General features: G+C 41.6%; 2 protein-coding genes across 6 annotated transcripts in view; both read left to right on the top strand.

Annotated features, from left to right (window-relative positions):
• Window positions 1–951: 951 nt before the first annotated feature.
• On the top strand, window positions 952–6,369 carry LOC117268147 (charged multivesicular body protein 6-like). The gene is made up of 8 exons (XM_033644350.2): window positions 952–1,159; window positions 1,692–1,801; window positions 2,219–2,306; window positions 2,719–2,805; window positions 3,216–3,281; window positions 4,847–4,927; window positions 5,810–5,885; window positions 5,990–6,369. The coding sequence occupies exons 1-8, from the start codon at window positions 1,094–1,096 to the stop codon at window positions 6,037–6,039; spliced, it is 624 nt and encodes a 207-aa protein (XP_033500241.1). The 5' UTR covers window positions 952–1,093; the 3' UTR covers window positions 6,040–6,369.
• Window positions 6,370–8,763: 2,394 nt separating this feature from the next.
• baiap2a (BAR/IMD domain containing adaptor protein 2a) overlaps window positions 8,764–17,854 on the top strand; it is a 74,930-nt gene continuing 65,839 nt past the window's right edge. For all 5 annotated transcript variants that reach the window (XM_033645584.2, XM_078161681.1, XM_078161679.1 and 2 more), the window contains exon 1: window positions 8,764–9,018. In XM_033645584.2, coding sequence (XP_033501475.1) covers window positions 8,947–9,018 — 72 coding nt within the window. In that variant the 5' untranslated portion in view covers window positions 8,764–8,946. The remainder of the gene's footprint in view (window positions 9,019–17,854) is intronic.

Here is a 17,854-nt window from a genome sequence, read left to right as displayed (position 1 = left end):
CTCTGTGGTTGTTTTTGTCTCTTTTTGTGGTTGTTTTGTGTCTCTTTGTGGTTGTTTTGTGTTTCTCTGTGGTTGTTTTGCCTCTGTTGGTACTTATTTTGTGTCTCTTTGTGGTTGTTTGTGTTTCTTTGTGGTCGTTTTGCCTGGTTTGTAGTCATTTTGTGTCTCTGTGGTTGTTTTGTGTCTATTTGTAGTCATTTTGTGTCTCTTTATGGTTGTTTTGTGTCTCTTTGTAGTCATTTTGTGTCTCTGGTTATTTTGTGTCTCTTTGTAGTCATTTTGTGTCTCTTTATGGTTGTTTTGTGTCTCTTTGTAGTTATTTTGTGTTGCTTTGCAGTTCATTTCCTTCCCTCTTGAGATCATCATGACTCTCTTCCTAGTTGTGTTCATTTGAGTGACATTTTGCAGATGGAGGCCAGAGTCACCCTGACACTTTGGACTCCTAAGCCTGTCCCCATAGTCCCTTCTCTTATCCTTCCATGAGTGTGCGATCCATCTTTACCCCACAGCACAGCAAAACCATACAAACACATTTTACAATCATAATATCTGTACAATTAAATTTGTTCAAATAGACCTGAGGATGTTTTTTTATAAACAATGGTAAGGTGGAAATTGTGCAAATGTAAATTATGTGTAGCTGTTTACCAGCACCCTCCTGTCTTCCTATCTGGCTCAGGTGGGTCCCTTTCAATAATGTCGTGGTCGCTGTCCAGGGTGCTGATCCTGGAGCCCCCTGGGGAGCCTGACGCTGTCCCCGGTACCCAGCCTGTAGGTCCTGCTGACGACCAGGGATGTGCTGCTATACGTGCTGCTGATATCAAATAATGTACCACAACAGTTGTGACATGGCTGCCTTATCACGCTGCTGCCACTAAGACATATTTCTCTGAGCTCCGCACTGACGTGAAGTCACAGCCGAGTTAATGTCCTGCCTCGCTTGCCGTAGGAAACACGGAAAAACTGTGGACATGATGGTAGTCAGTTAGCCTGCTAGCCATTTTCGGCTGTTTATTATCATGGTAACATGTTCGGCAGCAAGTGATAATTTGTCTGTTGACGAGGGAGGATGTGGAGGGGATGTGGCTGAATAATGGGAAACGTTTTTGGGAGAAAGAGCCGACCTTCACGTGTAACGGAACAAGACAAAGCCATTTTGGTGAGCTGACAGCGGTGGAAGCAGCGGATTAGTCCCGTTATAATAACAGGCTGCATAGCTCCGGTACAACATGGAGTAATGTTAGCTGATGTGTTTAGCTCGGTGTTATTCAACATTAGACAGGAGTCCTTTGTTGGGACAAGCTTAGTGTGTGTGTGTGTGTGTGTGTGTGTGTTGTGGTTAAGTCTAACACAGGGTGACAAATAGAAACCACTGTACATTGCACTGCAGCACAAAACAGACAAATGCTGAATATTATATTGGTGTAACTTAATTGTAATTGTTTTGATACATAATCAAATATGTGGTAATTAAATATAAGTATTTATTTTAGGTTATTAGCATTATATCCTATACTAAAATATTGCCAAACGTATGCACATCTGTAGTAGGTTATATTCTATTTTATTCAGACTTTTTTTTTTTTATTAATTATTTAAAGGATTCATATAGGTTGTTTTGTGCTGTGTAAAAAAAAAGTGTCTGAATTTGTGCTTTTTTTCCTTTTTTTTTTTTTTTTTTTTTTTTACAGCAATTGAAGCAGCAGAGAGATAAGCTGAAACAGTACCAAAAGAGGATCACCCTACAGCTGGAGAAAGAGCGACTCCTTGCAAAGCAGTTGCTAAAAGATGGCAGGAAAGAGTAAGCATTAAAAAAAAAAGATAGTAAACCCTTTTCAGGTCACATCTATCACCGTGTCCTCACACCACTGTGAAGGCAGGCAAAGGTCACAAAGGAAAAGGTTGCTGTTAATTGAAAATGACACATATGGTTGACGAAAGAGCAGCTGGGAAAACCTGTGTGTCCTACATTTAATTGTAATTAGGAACACTGTATGTAGATTTCTATTAAATAACAACACTGCGTGCATTACTTTGCAGATATTGACTTTTTGAAATCGACTAAGGTGTAGACTGCACCACAGACTCAGTGGCAACACCTGTAATCGGATTTATTCTGTAATGCAATACTACATACTGTATGAATACCTTAGAAAAAAGAAGTTGCAACAAACAAACTTTGCTGTATTATGTTTCTCCCTTTTATTTGCCGTTGCAGAAAAGCACTGCTGCTTCTTAAGAAGAAACGATATCAGGATCAGCTGCTAGACAAGACTGAAAATCAGATTTCAAACCTAGAGCGCATGGTAAGTTTTGTGAGATTTCATTATTTGATGGCATCGCGTTTTAAAAAGAACCAAGCCACGGCTCATAGGTGTATCAGGTTTATACTTTGTACAGTTGTTTTAAGGAGCAGAGAGAAGGGCTCAGTGTGATATGAAATACTATGATAAAAAATAAAATCTTCCAAAGTCTGCTTACTGATTTTCCTGCAAATCCGAGCTTAACCTGAGCTGCAAAAATGTGTGGAGTGAGAGGTGCTGTTATTTTTTGTACAATATATGGCTGTCTGAAATGTAATAGTCAGAACTTAGTGCTTGTGTGAGAGAATTAGAGCAGCATACAGTTTTATATCATATCTCTGATATTTGGGCCTTTGTTGTTTTTGTTTGTTTGTCTCGCATGTTTAATGTTTTCACGTGCTTATATTGTCAACAGGTTCAAGACATTGAGTTCATGCAAATTGAGATGAAAGTCATCGAGGGGCTTAAGGTTGGCAACGATTGTCTGAAGAGCATGCACGAGGTAGATATGCTTTCATGTTTACTCCTTTCCTTTTGTGTTCAGCAATGTGCCTCTCACATCCATGTGATAATAATACACCCTTAAGCTTTTGATATGTGAGTGTATACTTCAACAATGTCAAAGTTTCCACTGATAAGCGCACTTTATTTAATGTGATCCTTGGGTGAGGATTGAGCAGTGGAGGAAGCCTGTGGTTTGTGTTAGCATAGCTGGTGCACATTGTTTGAAGATTAAGGGATTAAGAAGCAAAGCCTTGACTACAGCAGTGTGACTGCTGCTGCACATCCTTGGATACAGTGTTCAGATCTTGCTCAGGAAATTCACAAGCCAGCCAGAATGTGTGGAGAACACTTTTCTTCCAAAAAACACTTTTCTCCTGTAATATGGGTTTCTTTTCTTGTTCGTGACAGATCATGTCAATTGAAGATGTGGAGAGAATCCTGGATGAGACCCAGGAATCAATTGAATATCAAAGGGTAAATGTCTCCTTGATGTCTTGGAAGAACACTTTTACAGTGCTATTCCTACTTTTCCAATAATTGTTTATTAAAACCAGTCCTGAATACACTTATATTAGTTCTAAGCATAAAGGTACAGTTCACCTCAAGATCAAAAATACATATTTTCCCTCTTACATGTAGCACTGAATATCCATCCAGACTGTTTTGGTATGAGTTGCCGAGCGTTGACGATATCAGCTGCAGAGATGTCTGCCTTCTCTTGAGTATAATGAAACTAGATGGCACTCAGCATGTGGTGCTCAAAGCACGGGAAAAAACTTTTGACAGCAGGTGTAGTTCAGTAGAAAGAAAATAGTTCCTACACGAAACTGCTCGCAGCAAGTTCTGTGGACTATCTTGAGTAATCAGGTCATGATTTCCGGAAAGAGAAATTGCTGTTGAGTTTTTCAAATGTATTTTTTGTGCTTTGAGCACCACAAGCTGAGTGCCATCTAGTTCCATTATATTCAAGAGAAGGCAGCTCCATGGCCGATATCTCTTGGCAACTGACACCAAAACAATCTAGACTGATGAATAGCACTACATTTTTAGGATGAACTGTCCCTTTGATATTAACTAACATGTCCGGTAAGAGTTCTGCTGGCAAACTTTTGGCTCCTGGCATTCATGTGGCATTCCACTTGACACGCAGCACCCACCCAAACACCGCTGTGGACCTAGTACACCCCCGCCCCCAATGGCAACAATGCACCTTGATGGCAGTGGCCTCCCAAGCGGAGCAAAGCGCCACGCCTCAATGCAAAAACTGCTCAGGAGTGGCCCGAAGAACGTGACAGAGAGCTCAGGGCATCGACCTGCCCTTCAAATTCCCCAGATCCCAATCTGATTGAGTATTCGTGGGACGTGCTGGTATCCCAGAGGTACCTCAAGGCATGGACACGGGACCTCTGGGGGTTTGCTTTGAAGTCTGGCACCTGGGCGTTGGCGGTGGATCCTTTGAGACCTGTCGGTTGTGAGGTGGGGTACTGGCACATCCCATGGATGCTCGATCAGATTGGGATCTGGGGAATTTGGAGGCCAGGTTGATGCCTTCACTCTTTGTTTCTTTTGTATTTTTTTTTCATTTTTATTTTTATATGTTCAGCACTTTGGTCAACATGAGTTGTTTTTAAATGTGCTTTATAAATAAAGTTGACTTGACTTGACTCTTTGTCATGTTCCTCAGGCAATTTCTGAGCATTGTTTGTGGTGGAGTGTTATTGCCATGAGGGGGGGACTTGGTCTGCAGCGGTGTTTGGATGAGTGAAGTGCTTGAAGTGGTATCCCCATGAATGCCAGGACCAAATGTTCCCAGTAGAGCATGGCATTGTAACAAGATGGTCAGTATTGTTCATGTCATCTGTCAGTGGTTTAATGTTGCAGCTGATCAGTGTAAACTACATGTTTCGAGGATGCAGACCGCCAAAATCTGAGCTCTCCCAGACATTATATGGATAACTGTCCATGTTTATAGTAAGTCAGCAAAAACACTGAGCTGTCACTGTGCTGTCAGCTAACACATTTTTTTCTGGCTCCCGCAGCAAATAGATGAAATGCTGGCTGGAGTCCTGACGCAGGAGGATGAGGACGCTGTTCTAGCAGAGCTGGAAGCTATCACTCAGGTGGGTGTCACGCTGAATGTTCAGCCTTTATTAACACTGAGACAGTTTGCTGACCATGCGTGTTGTTTCCCCAGTGACACCCTACTTCACATTTATAGTTACACATGCCGAGGCCTGGTGTAACTACAGGCTTCAGCTGTTTGCCACTCACTGTAGCGCTTCCACTGGAGCGGTGCTGTTGTTAAAGCTGTGATTCAGAGTTGAGTCAAGAGTGGATTTCGTGCCCAAACTGCATGTTGGTATTTTGACCAGATTTGTACAATATTTGTCTCTCAAGGAGAGGAATAAGCAAAGCCAGAAGCCAAAATATCATCATTTGTATGTAATAATAGGCTGTTTAATGAATGTGGTTGATTCCCCAATAATTAAAACCTCAGCAGATTTTGCCTCTTTTATGATGTGATTATTATTCCAAATGACACACACTCTCAAATTATAATGTTTCACACTTCAACACAGATTCAAATTCTTCTCAATTCAACAAAAGGGAGTGAGTAGTGTGATATTCCTTTCACCAGTTTGTCTACAAATGTTTTGAATGTGCCACGTTTGGGTTAAATAACTTGCCTCTGCTTAGATATGTGAATTGAAATAGAACATTTTAAAACGTAGCCTCAGTAATCCCCATAAGCAGATATTTGCATATCATCGTCAGACCAGCAGCCATTGGGTTCTGAGATTGCAGCCTAAGCGCTCAGTGGGAGGAGGTCAAAAGGTCAAAGATTCTGAATCCTGAAGCTTGTATCGCCAGAATATCAACTTCTTAGAGCCTGCAAACATTTTTAAACTCTGCAACTAAATATTTAAGTACTTTCCCAGTTGCGAAATGTAAAATTTATTGTTACAACTTTTATCGTTACTCTGTCTGCTCTCCTGAAACAGGGAGAAGATGTAGCACTTCCAGAGGTCCCCACTGAGCCACTACCCAAGGTCCCGGAGGTGGCAAAAGCTGAACCAGGTAAGATTGCTTCCCTTATTTCACATCACGAAGCATTCCTCGCACACTTGATGTATTTGTACAGTAATTGATGCCATTTGCTTTACTGTGATTTTCTTTTTTAGAGAGAAGAGAAGCAAAGAACAAGCCAGACAGGGAGATGTTGGCAGCCTGACAGGCCAAATTTGTGGTTGGGAGTTGGCCGTCTTTGTACCGATGGGCACTAATTTTAGTATTTCATCCTTAATTGTTAGTCGGTGAAGGTGGGACCTGCAGACATCAGTGCACCGTGACACATTTGAAAGAATCAGCACTGTGTCTGTACTCTGGCTCACTGCTCCCCTGAAGTATCTACATACAGGAAGTGTTTCTCTTTGTCTGACTCTGATAAGCTAAGCAGTGTTACTTTATAAATGTTCTGGTGTAACAGAATGAGAGGACACATTTTTAGATGTTTTACACGTAATTTCAGTTTTTTCCATATTAAATTGAGCTGTGGCAACAATATCTTTTCTTGGCTTTTCTTTCATAAACTTAACTGTTAAAACAAGTAAGGTTCTGTTGTCATGGGGTATCAGTATTTAGTTCGCATTTTCATGTCGTGTTTCATGCTTTCTCCAGAAGGGGGCACCCCTCGCTAGTTTTTTATTTCTATTTCTCTTGACTCAACAGCACACAGAACAGGTGTCTTCATTCCCATCCCCTGAGCAAAGTGTGTGTGCTTCTTGACAGTAAGTGGAAAGCTCATGTTGCTGATATGTGGGAGATGTTTAGACAAAGAAAGCCGGTATTATATTTACAACCCTACACTAAGTGGGCACTTGGACTCTAATTGGCATGTGCAACGAAACTAACACAAATTATCCACTGTGAGAAAAACATCACCCGTGGTGTTAGTGAAAACAGAGTATGACTTGCTTACAGACTTGTGCAATGAAACTGTATACATAAAATGTTCTTTTGTAAAGGCGAAGAAGAGGAACTTCATGGGAGCAACTTCTCTGTGCAGCATTTAGTAGGCAGCTCAGATGACAGCAGCAGTGTGTGCAAAGGCTTTAATGAGCACAAGCAGAAAAACAACAATATGCACCATGCTGGTATGGACACTGGTGGCAGGATACATACTGAAAATCTGTCTTTTAAAGTCTCTTCGGCTCAACTGCCTTTCATTCAGAGCAGTCAGCCTTTGCCCAAATGATGCATGAGGGAGACACAAACAGGTTTGATCTGCTCCTTTGCTCTCAAGGCAACATGCCTGTCCTCCTGTGCTTCATCACCTTGAGCAGCCTTTGCCTGTGGGCTAATTGTTTTAGATTGATGCTAATTTTAGTGTCTTTAGAGTTCACAACACACACCAGAAGTGCCAGTTTAAATAGGCAAATATGTATGGGTTTTTTAAGGGCAAGAACAGTATTTACATGTTGCATAGTATTTGTGGAGAAACAAATTTGCCTCTGTATAGTAGGTCCATATGAATGGTGGAGCTCAATTGGTCCCAAAATTTAGGGGGCGTGCACCAAATGTGCGCTCTGGTTAAGATAGTGCTGCGTTCTAATGCTGTGGGAAGTTTCGGTTTTAGGGTTTGAGCGAACAGTAGCCATGTCAGCGGGGAATATAACCTACTGAAACATCATTATAATATGGGCTTTGTTAAATGAGAGCCTTTATTATTAGATTCAGTGAGATTTCATCACTGCAATATCCTGAAGGATTATTAAAAACTTAGTTTTGTCGATTTTATTAATCACTCCAACCTTACACATAAATGTCTTCACCATCATTACTTAACACTTTCATAACTGGACTTCACTATACTGCAAATAACACTCCAAGTACATTACAAGGAAATTGCAGAATTAGACATAAGTGTAGTCTTCATTGTAGTCCCCCAATATTTAAGGCATATGCATTTCCCCCGAATAAAAACATGAAAGTAGCAGAGAACTTTTATTTTGGCAAAATTAAAGACATGTACTATGGATGCATGATACTGAATTTTCCCCCCATATCTGATATGCAGATATGTAACAACACATTTGACCAATAATCGACACCGATAACGATATATTCTTTTTTCCGTACCTAATTTCAGTGATCATCAAGTCTCTTTTGTAGTGGAATTAACATCACATTATGTATGCATACTCCTCGTGATTGCCCACCAGCAGATGGAGACATGAAATACAATACTGTTTAATGTATGTAATATTCATTTATTGTGCAAATTACGAAAAAAAGCATGTTGGCTGATTCAGATAGCTCATTTTAAGGCCGATTTTAACCGATACCGATGACGTACCGGTATTATCAGCATGTTGGACGATTCTGATATTTCATTTTAAACCCAATATCAACCACTACTGTTGAATTTTAGTTTAGTTTATTTACACATACATGTATAGAAAATGCAGGAAAAGGAAATTAAAGGTCAAAACATTGTGCAGGAGAGGTTAGAAGCCCAAAATGGCTTATGAAGACACCTCCCTTATTAATAACAATAATCATACTACAGAAGAAAAAGATAAAAACGAAGATTGCATAATTGTTAAGTTGTTAAAGTGCTGATATTATTGTGCATTCCCCTAACATTTAGACCATAAATTGAGGCAGTGAATGCATGAACTGAACATACATATATAAATAAGTAGATAGATAGATAGATAGATAGATAGATAGATAGTATTTCCGTTTTTTTTTTTTTTAATATTTGGTGGTCCATTATATTGCCTTGCACTGGTGCACTGTGTGTTTCTAGTTATAAGTATATGGTATTTTATATTTTGCAACCTTGTATAAATGTTACAGTGTCCTTTTTGTTGTTTCTGTGTATTTCTGACTGTAGCTTTGAACGCCTCTGTAACGCGTCTGAGAGAAACTGAGCCGCCGCGGAGTCCCTGAAGGCATCAGCGGGCTGTCAGCTGTGGAGAGGGAAGGTGTGTTTAGTTGGAGTGGGGTTTCGGGAGCGCTGCATCGTCTCACTCTCACGGGCGCGTTGCCTCGCCTTTTGTTTGATCCAACTCGTGTATTTAACCCTGTTTCCTCTCATTTTCCGCGGATACTCGTTTGAAGGAAAAAACCGTTTATGGTCCTGGCTGAAGATTTCACGATGTCTCGCACCGACGAGGTTCACCGCTTGACGGAAAATGTCTATAAGGTAAGGTTGAACTAATGAATAAAGTTTTGGAGCGCGTTTCATGATATGATCCCAGCTGTCAATGTAATACCACCATGAATCAGACTTATTATTTATCAGCCAAGACGCGTTCAAAGCCTTGTGTTTTTTGTCAGAGATAATCTCTTCAGGGAGAGGCGCAGCAGCTCACTTGCTTTTTTTTTTTATATTAGTTGACTCAAATGCTCTGTCCTCACCTTTACATAATTCTCCACGAGGCAACACCTCAGCTGAAACTGCCACCCCACCCCTGCTTAGAAAATCAAAGTCACTCACTCACTGTCTCTTCTACATGTAGGCCTGTCTTTTATTCACACAGTCCACCTACTGCTCTGATAGTAGTCAAGGCTATTCCTGAAATATTAGTGCATTTCTCTTGCAAAAATGGGGACATATTGCATTCCAGAAGTGTGTGTGTGACAGGCAGGGAAGGTTGGGCTTATCTGTTGCAACAAGTAAACATTTGCCCCATAGGGATTTCCACATTCAAACCTGTTCTGCCTTCAAAACCTGTGTGAACTTTGCCTGCAATAAGCTTCAATACTGGGGGAAAGACTCTCAGTGAAAGAAGAGTAGAGTGGATTGCTGCTGGTGCATTTAAGGATTTTTATTATTCGATCATTTTATCTATGAAATGGAAGGAAAAATGTCCATCACAATTTCTCGGTGCCAAAATGATGTCTTCAAATTGGTTTATTTAGTCCAACCAGCCGTCCAAAATAAGAATGCATTCAAACCAAGAGAAGCAGCTAATGGGGAGTTAATATGGGGATTTGTCATCTTTTAACGCTTTCCATTGTTGGCTGATACATGACTGGAGCATTTAATTAATAATGAAAATGGTTGCTGCGTAACTGTGGAGCAACCGATCCATTAATCGACAAATCATTCCAGCAGCATTTGCAATACCATTCATGAGAACTTTGCTTTGCTTCTGTGACTTTGTTTCCGGGTTGCAGGCACCTTACTGAAGGAATGTTCGCAGCACTTCACGCTATGAGAGCTCCACACCTGTGTGACCATTCCAAATTTCTGCTTTGATTAGAGCTCACCCACACTAGAGGAAGTCTCTTTCAATATATTCCTAGTAATTACTACTTTTAATGCCCCTGCACCCTAAGCCAGCTGTAGTCCCCCCAACAGAAGGCCAAGAATGGGCAGAGGGTTGCTGCTCGTCCTCCTGCAGGGAATAGACATCTATCAGAAAGGAGGTCAGATGAGCAGAGACCGACTGGAGCTTCTTTTAGAGCCAACAAGGGAGGCAAATGTTTCAGGTGGCTATTTCTGTCCCAAATTGGTCACGCAGCCTACAGTGTATCGTCCATTGTGAATTGTACGCCATGCTCTGTCGGGGTTTGTCCAAGTGTTTACACCTACTGATGTGGGTTAATCAACATAGACACACTGTAGGCGTCTGGATCATGAACACTTCGGGGAGGGGGGGGACAGGTCTCTTCATAGATGGTCTTGCTCGTTGGAGCGCAGAGCCGAGCAGTGGGGCTCTGTCTCTGGGGAGGAAAACACCCCGTCAGAGTCCTGACAGCCGGGAGCGCTGATAGGCGGGCGGAGTGGAGAGGCAGAGTCCCTCTTCTACTCTGGGGAGCTGACCTCGTGGCAAAAGCTAGTAGGTCATGGAGAGTGTCATATAGTCACTGCTTGTTTGGCACTCTTTTGCTTTCCTCACCAACCCTGCAGTGTATAAAAACATTTTTTTTTTTTTTTTTAAGCGTGCTTTAATATTTAAAGAGATGGGTTCAATCCGGCTCCCACCATATCTCAGTGATGAAAGCATCAGTCTTTCACAGTATACTGTGTGAGTTTACCTTGAAGTGATGCTATTTTTTATAGGGATAGGTGGGCATGTTTTGTCACTGAAATCTGTGGCTGTTAGTTTGGATGTAAAATGACACATCCTCATAGGTTGAAGTGCAGTCTCAACTTTAATTTCCCATGCTTGTCAGCCACATTGAGGGAAATGTAGGAGCTGCAAGGCTTGTTGCATAAGTATTAAAATTAGGAAAAAAAACCCTTATGTAAGTAAAGATGCAAAATTTATCCAAAATCTAAAAGTACACTGAAAACTGAGTTCACCCCATCATTAGTGGCACAGACAGCAGCGCGCACTGTTTGGATATTTTTTAACATAGTGCAGAGTGAGACTCAATATTGATGTTAAAGGTTAAAATAAAAAATAAAAAAATGTTCACAGCGTTTTACCTTTGTCTCTTTTTTCCGTTTTACCGTTTTAAAATGCAGATGCTAATTGATGATTATGAAGACTGTCATGCACCTTCAATTGTTGGAGAAGCTCCAACAGCAAGTCACCTAACAATAAGTTTGGGGGGAAAGCAAATGGGACTTCCGCAACACTGGCTGCCCGCTATAACCCTGCCCATTTCTCTCCTGGATACACATTTGAATGCCTCCGTAGACAGTAATTGTGTTTGTCTGCTTTGTATGCAAGCAGACCTCTCCTGAGGAAGAGGAGATGTAAAAACATACGGTGGCTGCAAAGTCTCTGCAGCCAGCAGCTGGGCAGATACTGAGTAATCGCAGGGGAGGAGAGGGGGGTAACTGCACGGCTGTGACTCATGTTAGCCCAGTTGAGCGTGTGTGTTTAACAGGGCTGGGACTGTAAGCACAGTGAGGGCGAGACTGGAGATTCAGCATCTTGCTGCAAGCCTTGTTCCCTTTTGGTAAAGGCCACAGGCACTCCTTAGTTTCTCGAGATGACTTTATCTTAATCAACAGGGGAGTCAACCCGGTAAAACCCAGCAATCCCAGCGTGATCCTCTCTGACTCATTTCAGTTCTCCTCCCTCACATAGACATGCAGTTCCAGACGTGACGATTGGCATCGAGTCATTCCTGCGCTGACGGGGTGAGACAGATACTTAAGACTGACACTCAGTGCTTGCGTTTTTGTGTGTGTGTGCGTGTGTGCGTGCACCACAGTCATTTCCACCAGCTGGCCTCGTCGCTGGGTGTCTGAGAGAGGTGGTGTCCCGGGTCAAGCCTCTTAACATGCCGATGGATAGAGTCTGAGCGCCGACCTGGCTTCTGGGGGGAGGACACACTGAAGAGAACAAACAGATTAATGAGACTAGAGGCTGAGGAAGAATGGGGCTGTGTGTTAAAGGCGCTGGATGCGACTCTGGACAAAGATAGTCGATTGTAGAGTCTCATTCCCAAGTCATCAAACACCAAATTTTTGGGTTGGTGGTTGCACCAAAGCACCAATCAGCTATCTTTCTCCAGAGTTTCATTCAGCACTTTTAAATCAGTCAATAATGAAACTTTTTAGTCGCTACCACGGTTTACACAGTAAACTTTAATCCCAAAGGTTTCGGAAACAGTTGAACACACCCTGTAGCACAATATAACTTTTACTTGTATTTATTCAAAGTCTTTGTCACAGACAGCCTTGTGTGTTTTGTGCTCGATACATGCAGTGCAGGTTCTGAACACACCCTAGCAGGTAAGGGCTAGAAGGGCGTGTCTGGTCTCTATCAGCCCTCAGGACAACACTCATTTTCCCATGCAGCGCCACTCCCTTATTGTCAACACAGCCTGGAAAACAGCGGATGCCATTTTCTCAAATGGCTGTTATGAAGAAGGCAAAATAGTTGTTTGATGTTACCCAGCTCAAGCGTGATACTCAATACTCTCTTGTTAAAGGATCCTCACTGTGTTGTGGGTCTGATGCTGCTGCAGTACGCTGTATGATAAAAAAATCACAGATCTAAAATCAGTTTTTCTGCCTAAAAGACGCCCTGTTATGTAATAGGTTTCTCTCTCAGTTGCAATATTGTCGTGACATTCACTACACTCGAATGAATGATATTCTGAAAATGATAAGAGGACTACAGTTTCACCACAATCTCATGTGGGAGATCTGAACAGGTGGTCTCTTAGCAACAACGTGCCATTATTCTTATGTGTTTCTGTCATATCATTGTGCTAAAAGACTTGCAGTTGGTGAAGGGCTGGAGAAGGCGAGTGAGAGGGAGGAAGAGCGATGGATTTTTGTTTCAGACAGAGATAAAAGTAAGATGTTGAACCTGTGGTAATTGGTGAAGAAGTGCTTCGTAAAAAGGCCATAAGGGGTCCAGAGTAAACCAGCCCTGTCTGCTGTATATATAGAGCTGTGTGGTCTCGCATCAAGAAGTCGTCTGGACTGGAGTCACTTGAAGGATGATGCCATCCATCACTTTATTTACCTTTTTTTTTTTTCTGGCAGCATATCACATCAGGCGCCACTTGCCTTATAATATGTGATTTAATGGAGTTTTAAATGACTTCAGCTCCTGAACATCTGCCTCCAGAATATAGTGTTTCAACAAGTTTATGCCTGCTGGTGCCCGGGGCCTTGAAAAGATTGCATTATGCACTGCAGGAGATATCATAACATTCATTGCCTGTGGAACAGCACATTTGTTCCCTGTGCCTTTGACTGCGATGCAGAGAGAGGACTATTGCTCCACACACCCACCTTCTCTGCACGTCCGGGGGCGGATGGTTTAGAGACATTCTCTCTTTTCTTTTACTCATCACTGTTTTTTTTTTTTTTTTTTTTTCAAGGACAGAGACTGGAGATGTTCAGTGCTGAATCCAAAGCTGCACTGTATTGACTGCAGAGAAGCTTCACAGCCAAACTGACAGGAAAGGTTGATTTTTGAAGTCACCTTGTTAACATGGCGATCGTCCAAAATATTACTTATCCGCCACGAAAAACAGCACACATAAGAATTTTCTTTGCTTTATAGGGAGCCTTAAAATGCTTTATTGTGGGGGTGGAAGACAGAAGGAGATGAAGAGAAGGAAAAATAGATGGAGACATTCCACATCCTTGTTGAAATAGTCCCTAATTACTGTGGAGGGTGAAGCTATAATTACACAGACTGAACGAGACACACAGAGGAGAAGACAGAACATTTCAGTTAGTGCTGAAGCAGTGGACAATGGCCTTACATTTACGGGTCACGGGCTACAGTTAAGATGCCTGTGGCCAGTGGTACTGTATGTCTCTGTGGCAGATGCTGCTACTTTCAGTAGCATTGGCCACACTCCACCCACTAGGCTCGCTGTGCAGGCAACCACAGCTTCTCTGAGACCCACACCAGTCATGTTATTGTGCCGAAAGCAGGAAATGTAGCTTGCATGCCCACATGGTTTGAATGTTCCTTTCGGTAAGGACATTTACACACTGCGAAACTTTGCCATTGGGATGTAAAATGACTAATTCAGCCGACACACTCAGTGTTACGGCAGCCTCCAACTTCCAGTTTCTTTATGGTTTTAATTCAAAATGCATTTATGTGATTTATGTGATTGCCCCTGCACAAAGTATCTATTAATTGACAATACTGCAGGATGTACATTTCTGTCACAAGCTCACTGAGATGCATTAGTATGAAATAAAAAAGACAATGAAAAACAGTGCCAACTTTACGTCACATTCAAATTGACTGAGCACTTAGAAAGTTCTGCACCTTGGGACACTTAAGCAGCAGATATAAATGTACTTTGAGTTTACATTTGTTAAGCACTAGATGTATTGTTGTCTATCTGTGTAGGGCTGTGTGGAAAGGAGGAGGTCAGCAGTGGGACCCTCACACAATACATCCATAATTCATATACAACCTTCCTGAAAGCTTTAAAGCTGGCATGCAAAATGTGAATTTGCTGATATCCTCTTCATCGAACCCACCCACACGGAAATGAAGTCCGTCATTGCACAATGTGTTGTTTATTTCATCTGATGGTCATTTAGACAAACAACAGCCTCAGCTGTCTGTTTATTACCTCCCTGCTTTCTGAGTCTTTCACAATTGATTAGGACAATATTTTGAGAGATTGCAGAGCAATGCATGTCTCTCCTCCGCCCAAAATGAATGGGTGTTTTGCTGGTCAAAGAACTAAAGCTAGCAAATAAGTCTGGGTCTTGGTTGCTGTGGTAACCAGCGCCTGTGTTGGGTTAGTTGAGTGGCTGATGGCGGGCTGAGTGGGGAGGGGGTCACACTGGCTGCAGATGACAGAAAAGCAAACAAACACAGTAAATAGTTGGTCTCTGGTGAGCAAATGATTTGTTGTGCGCTGGCAGAAGGAGACACTGCAGTTCGAAGGTGGGGGCAGGACAAGGAACCTGCATGAGAGGGAGCTTGGATTTTCCTCCTTTGCCCGAGACTTCTTGTAGATGATTGTGGGGTCATAAAACCTTACAGCTTGTCCAGTTGTGAATGAATTCACAAAATTGTGATGCTAATAATGTATCTGTTGGTGACAAATACGGAAGTCTAAGGAATGCTTTTTTTCTTGCATGGTGGGAGGCACCTTTGGCATGACTAAGCAGCTTACTTCCACATGACGTGGCGTGCATTGTTCTCCATGTGTTGTCGACTTGCAGGAAGTTTACAGATACAGCACACGTGAACAGTTGATATTTGCCTTCTGCGTTGCAAGCAGATGGAAGATTATCACAAATGATAGGCCTGTGCCTTTCTCCTCTACCCTTAGCTTTCACATGTCACACAGTTTTGCGTGTTAGCATGGCGGAAAAAGGAAAGAGCATGGAGCGTGACTAAAGATTCATGATGATGGAGATGCATCATTTTGCATGCATCCAACAGTTGAATTTCCTTGTTTAACATTTCACAATGTAAATCAGGTAGATTCAGAACCATTATTGGATAAGCAGAATCTTCTTCTATTGTTATATGTTCACATTTGCAAAAACAACATAATTACATAAGACGTAGAAGAACACCCCCCCCCCCCCCCCCCCCCAAAATTACAAACTTCAAAGGTAGGTTCTGTATTTTTCATTTGTTTCTGATTGACTAATCGGAACAACAACTTTTGAAACTGGTCCAGTATTGAGTGAGACCGCTGCAGCCAACAGCCCCGAAACAGGCTGCAATGAAACCACTCAGGGCTTGTTTACACCGTCAATTTACGTCCACTAAAAGCACTTATTTTTGCTACTGATGGGCTCGGATTGCTATTCTAATGGTCTGAAAATATATGAAAAAAGATCCCTACAAAGAAAGACCTTTTTGTTAAAGCGTAAGATCCTTTAAGCTTAACCAGAAACCGCCTTGAAATCACCCTCAGCAATTCCACCAGACTCCACTTAAATAAACAGTGATTTTAGCGTGAATAGAAGCAACATATTTCCACATCTAATTGGGTGAATTAAGGATTTATTTCAACCAAACCATAGCTGGTGATTGTTGGAACCGTGGAAAGACAAACCAAGAAAGATTTTGTACATTTTTTTTTGTTTCTGATGATTTTGAATGAAGTGTATTTTACGATAACAAAATTACTGATTATTTAAATGGAGTCTGGTGGCCTTGGCAAAAGTGATTTTGGCACTGTTTCTGGATAAACAAAAAGGATCTTACTCTTTAACAAAAAGGTCTATCTCAGTATGTAGGGATGCACCGATCCACATTTTTTTACTTCCAATACTACTTCCAAATCCCGATACCTGAATTTGGATATCTGCCGATACCGATACTATTCCGATACCAGAGCTCTGTTTGCTTTAATTTTATTATTATCATTATTGTTGATTTTATATGAGGCTGTAATAAACTCCTCTCTACAGGCAAGTATGACATGTACGTATGTATGCATGTCCCAAAAGGCAACTTGAGGTAAGTATAAGGTCAGAAAAGCAGGAAATCCTGTTCACAGGAAAAATCCCATCCTGAAAACAAATATGTAACTGTAAGGGTTTCAAATTGATTGTCAATATTTATTAAATTCCAAGACAATGTTAAACTACTAGTGCAGTATACACTATCAAAAAACAAAAAGTACCTGTCATATTAATCTGAACAGCACAGATACAAATCAAGTAGACACTACTATGTAGTAGTGTTGTCACGGTACCAAAATTGGGACCCACAGTACGATACCAGTGAAAGTATCATGGTTCTGAGTAGTATCATGACAGCGAAAATGAGACAGATGTGCCTTTTGTCATTTATAAAAAGATAAATCACTTTTCTATAATACATCAATGATATTTCAATGGAATAAATTACTTATTGACTTATTCATACTTCAGAAACAGCATCAATCCATTACACATGGTGTCCCACAGGGATCAGTGCTGGGACCGCTTCTATTCATCATATACATCCCCCCCCTTGGTGACATCCTCCGTCACTTTGGAATTCATTTTCACTGTTATGCCGATGACACACATTCTCCTCACATTCAAAGCTCTCCATAACCTGGCCCCCCAATACCTGTCAGACCCTCTCCACCCTTACACCCCCACCCGTGCTCTACGCTCCTCCTCAGCTGCTCTTCTGTCTGTCCCTAATTTCAAACTGACCACTATGGGTGGCAGAGCCTTCAGCTGCTCTGCACCCAGACTCTGGAACTCTCTGCCCCCCCATATCCGTCAGATTGACTCCATTGGACAATTTAAATCACAGCTTAAAACCCATCTGTTCAGACTTGCCTATCCGGTTTAATTTTCTGTCATGTATTTTATCTATTTTTAATGTTGTATTATTGGTATTTTTGTATGTTTTTATTGTAAGGTGTCCTTGGGTGCTCAGAAAGGCGCCAACAAATAAAATTTATTATTATTATTATTATTATTAACACAGGGGGATCAAAATAAAATAAATAAATGAAATAAAAATCAACCAGCCACCCTCCTCCCCTGACGGTCCCTTCATAAGTAAAGAACAGTCCCTAAAGTGTGGTGAGGTTTGTGGGCCATTACTGACACAAAGAGAGAAATGTGAATGGCTCGTCTCGCCTCTGACACGTCACATACCTGTGTGCTGCCATGG

Source organism: Epinephelus lanceolatus, chromosome 18 (genome assembly GCF_041903045.1).
Source record: "Epinephelus lanceolatus isolate andai-2023 chromosome 18, ASM4190304v1, whole genome shotgun sequence".
NCBI classification, from domain to species: Eukaryota; Metazoa; Chordata; class Actinopteri; order Perciformes; family Serranidae; genus Epinephelus; species Epinephelus lanceolatus.
The sequence above is the reverse complement of the archived record's forward strand: the minus strand, read 5'-3'. Positions and strand labels throughout refer to the sequence as shown.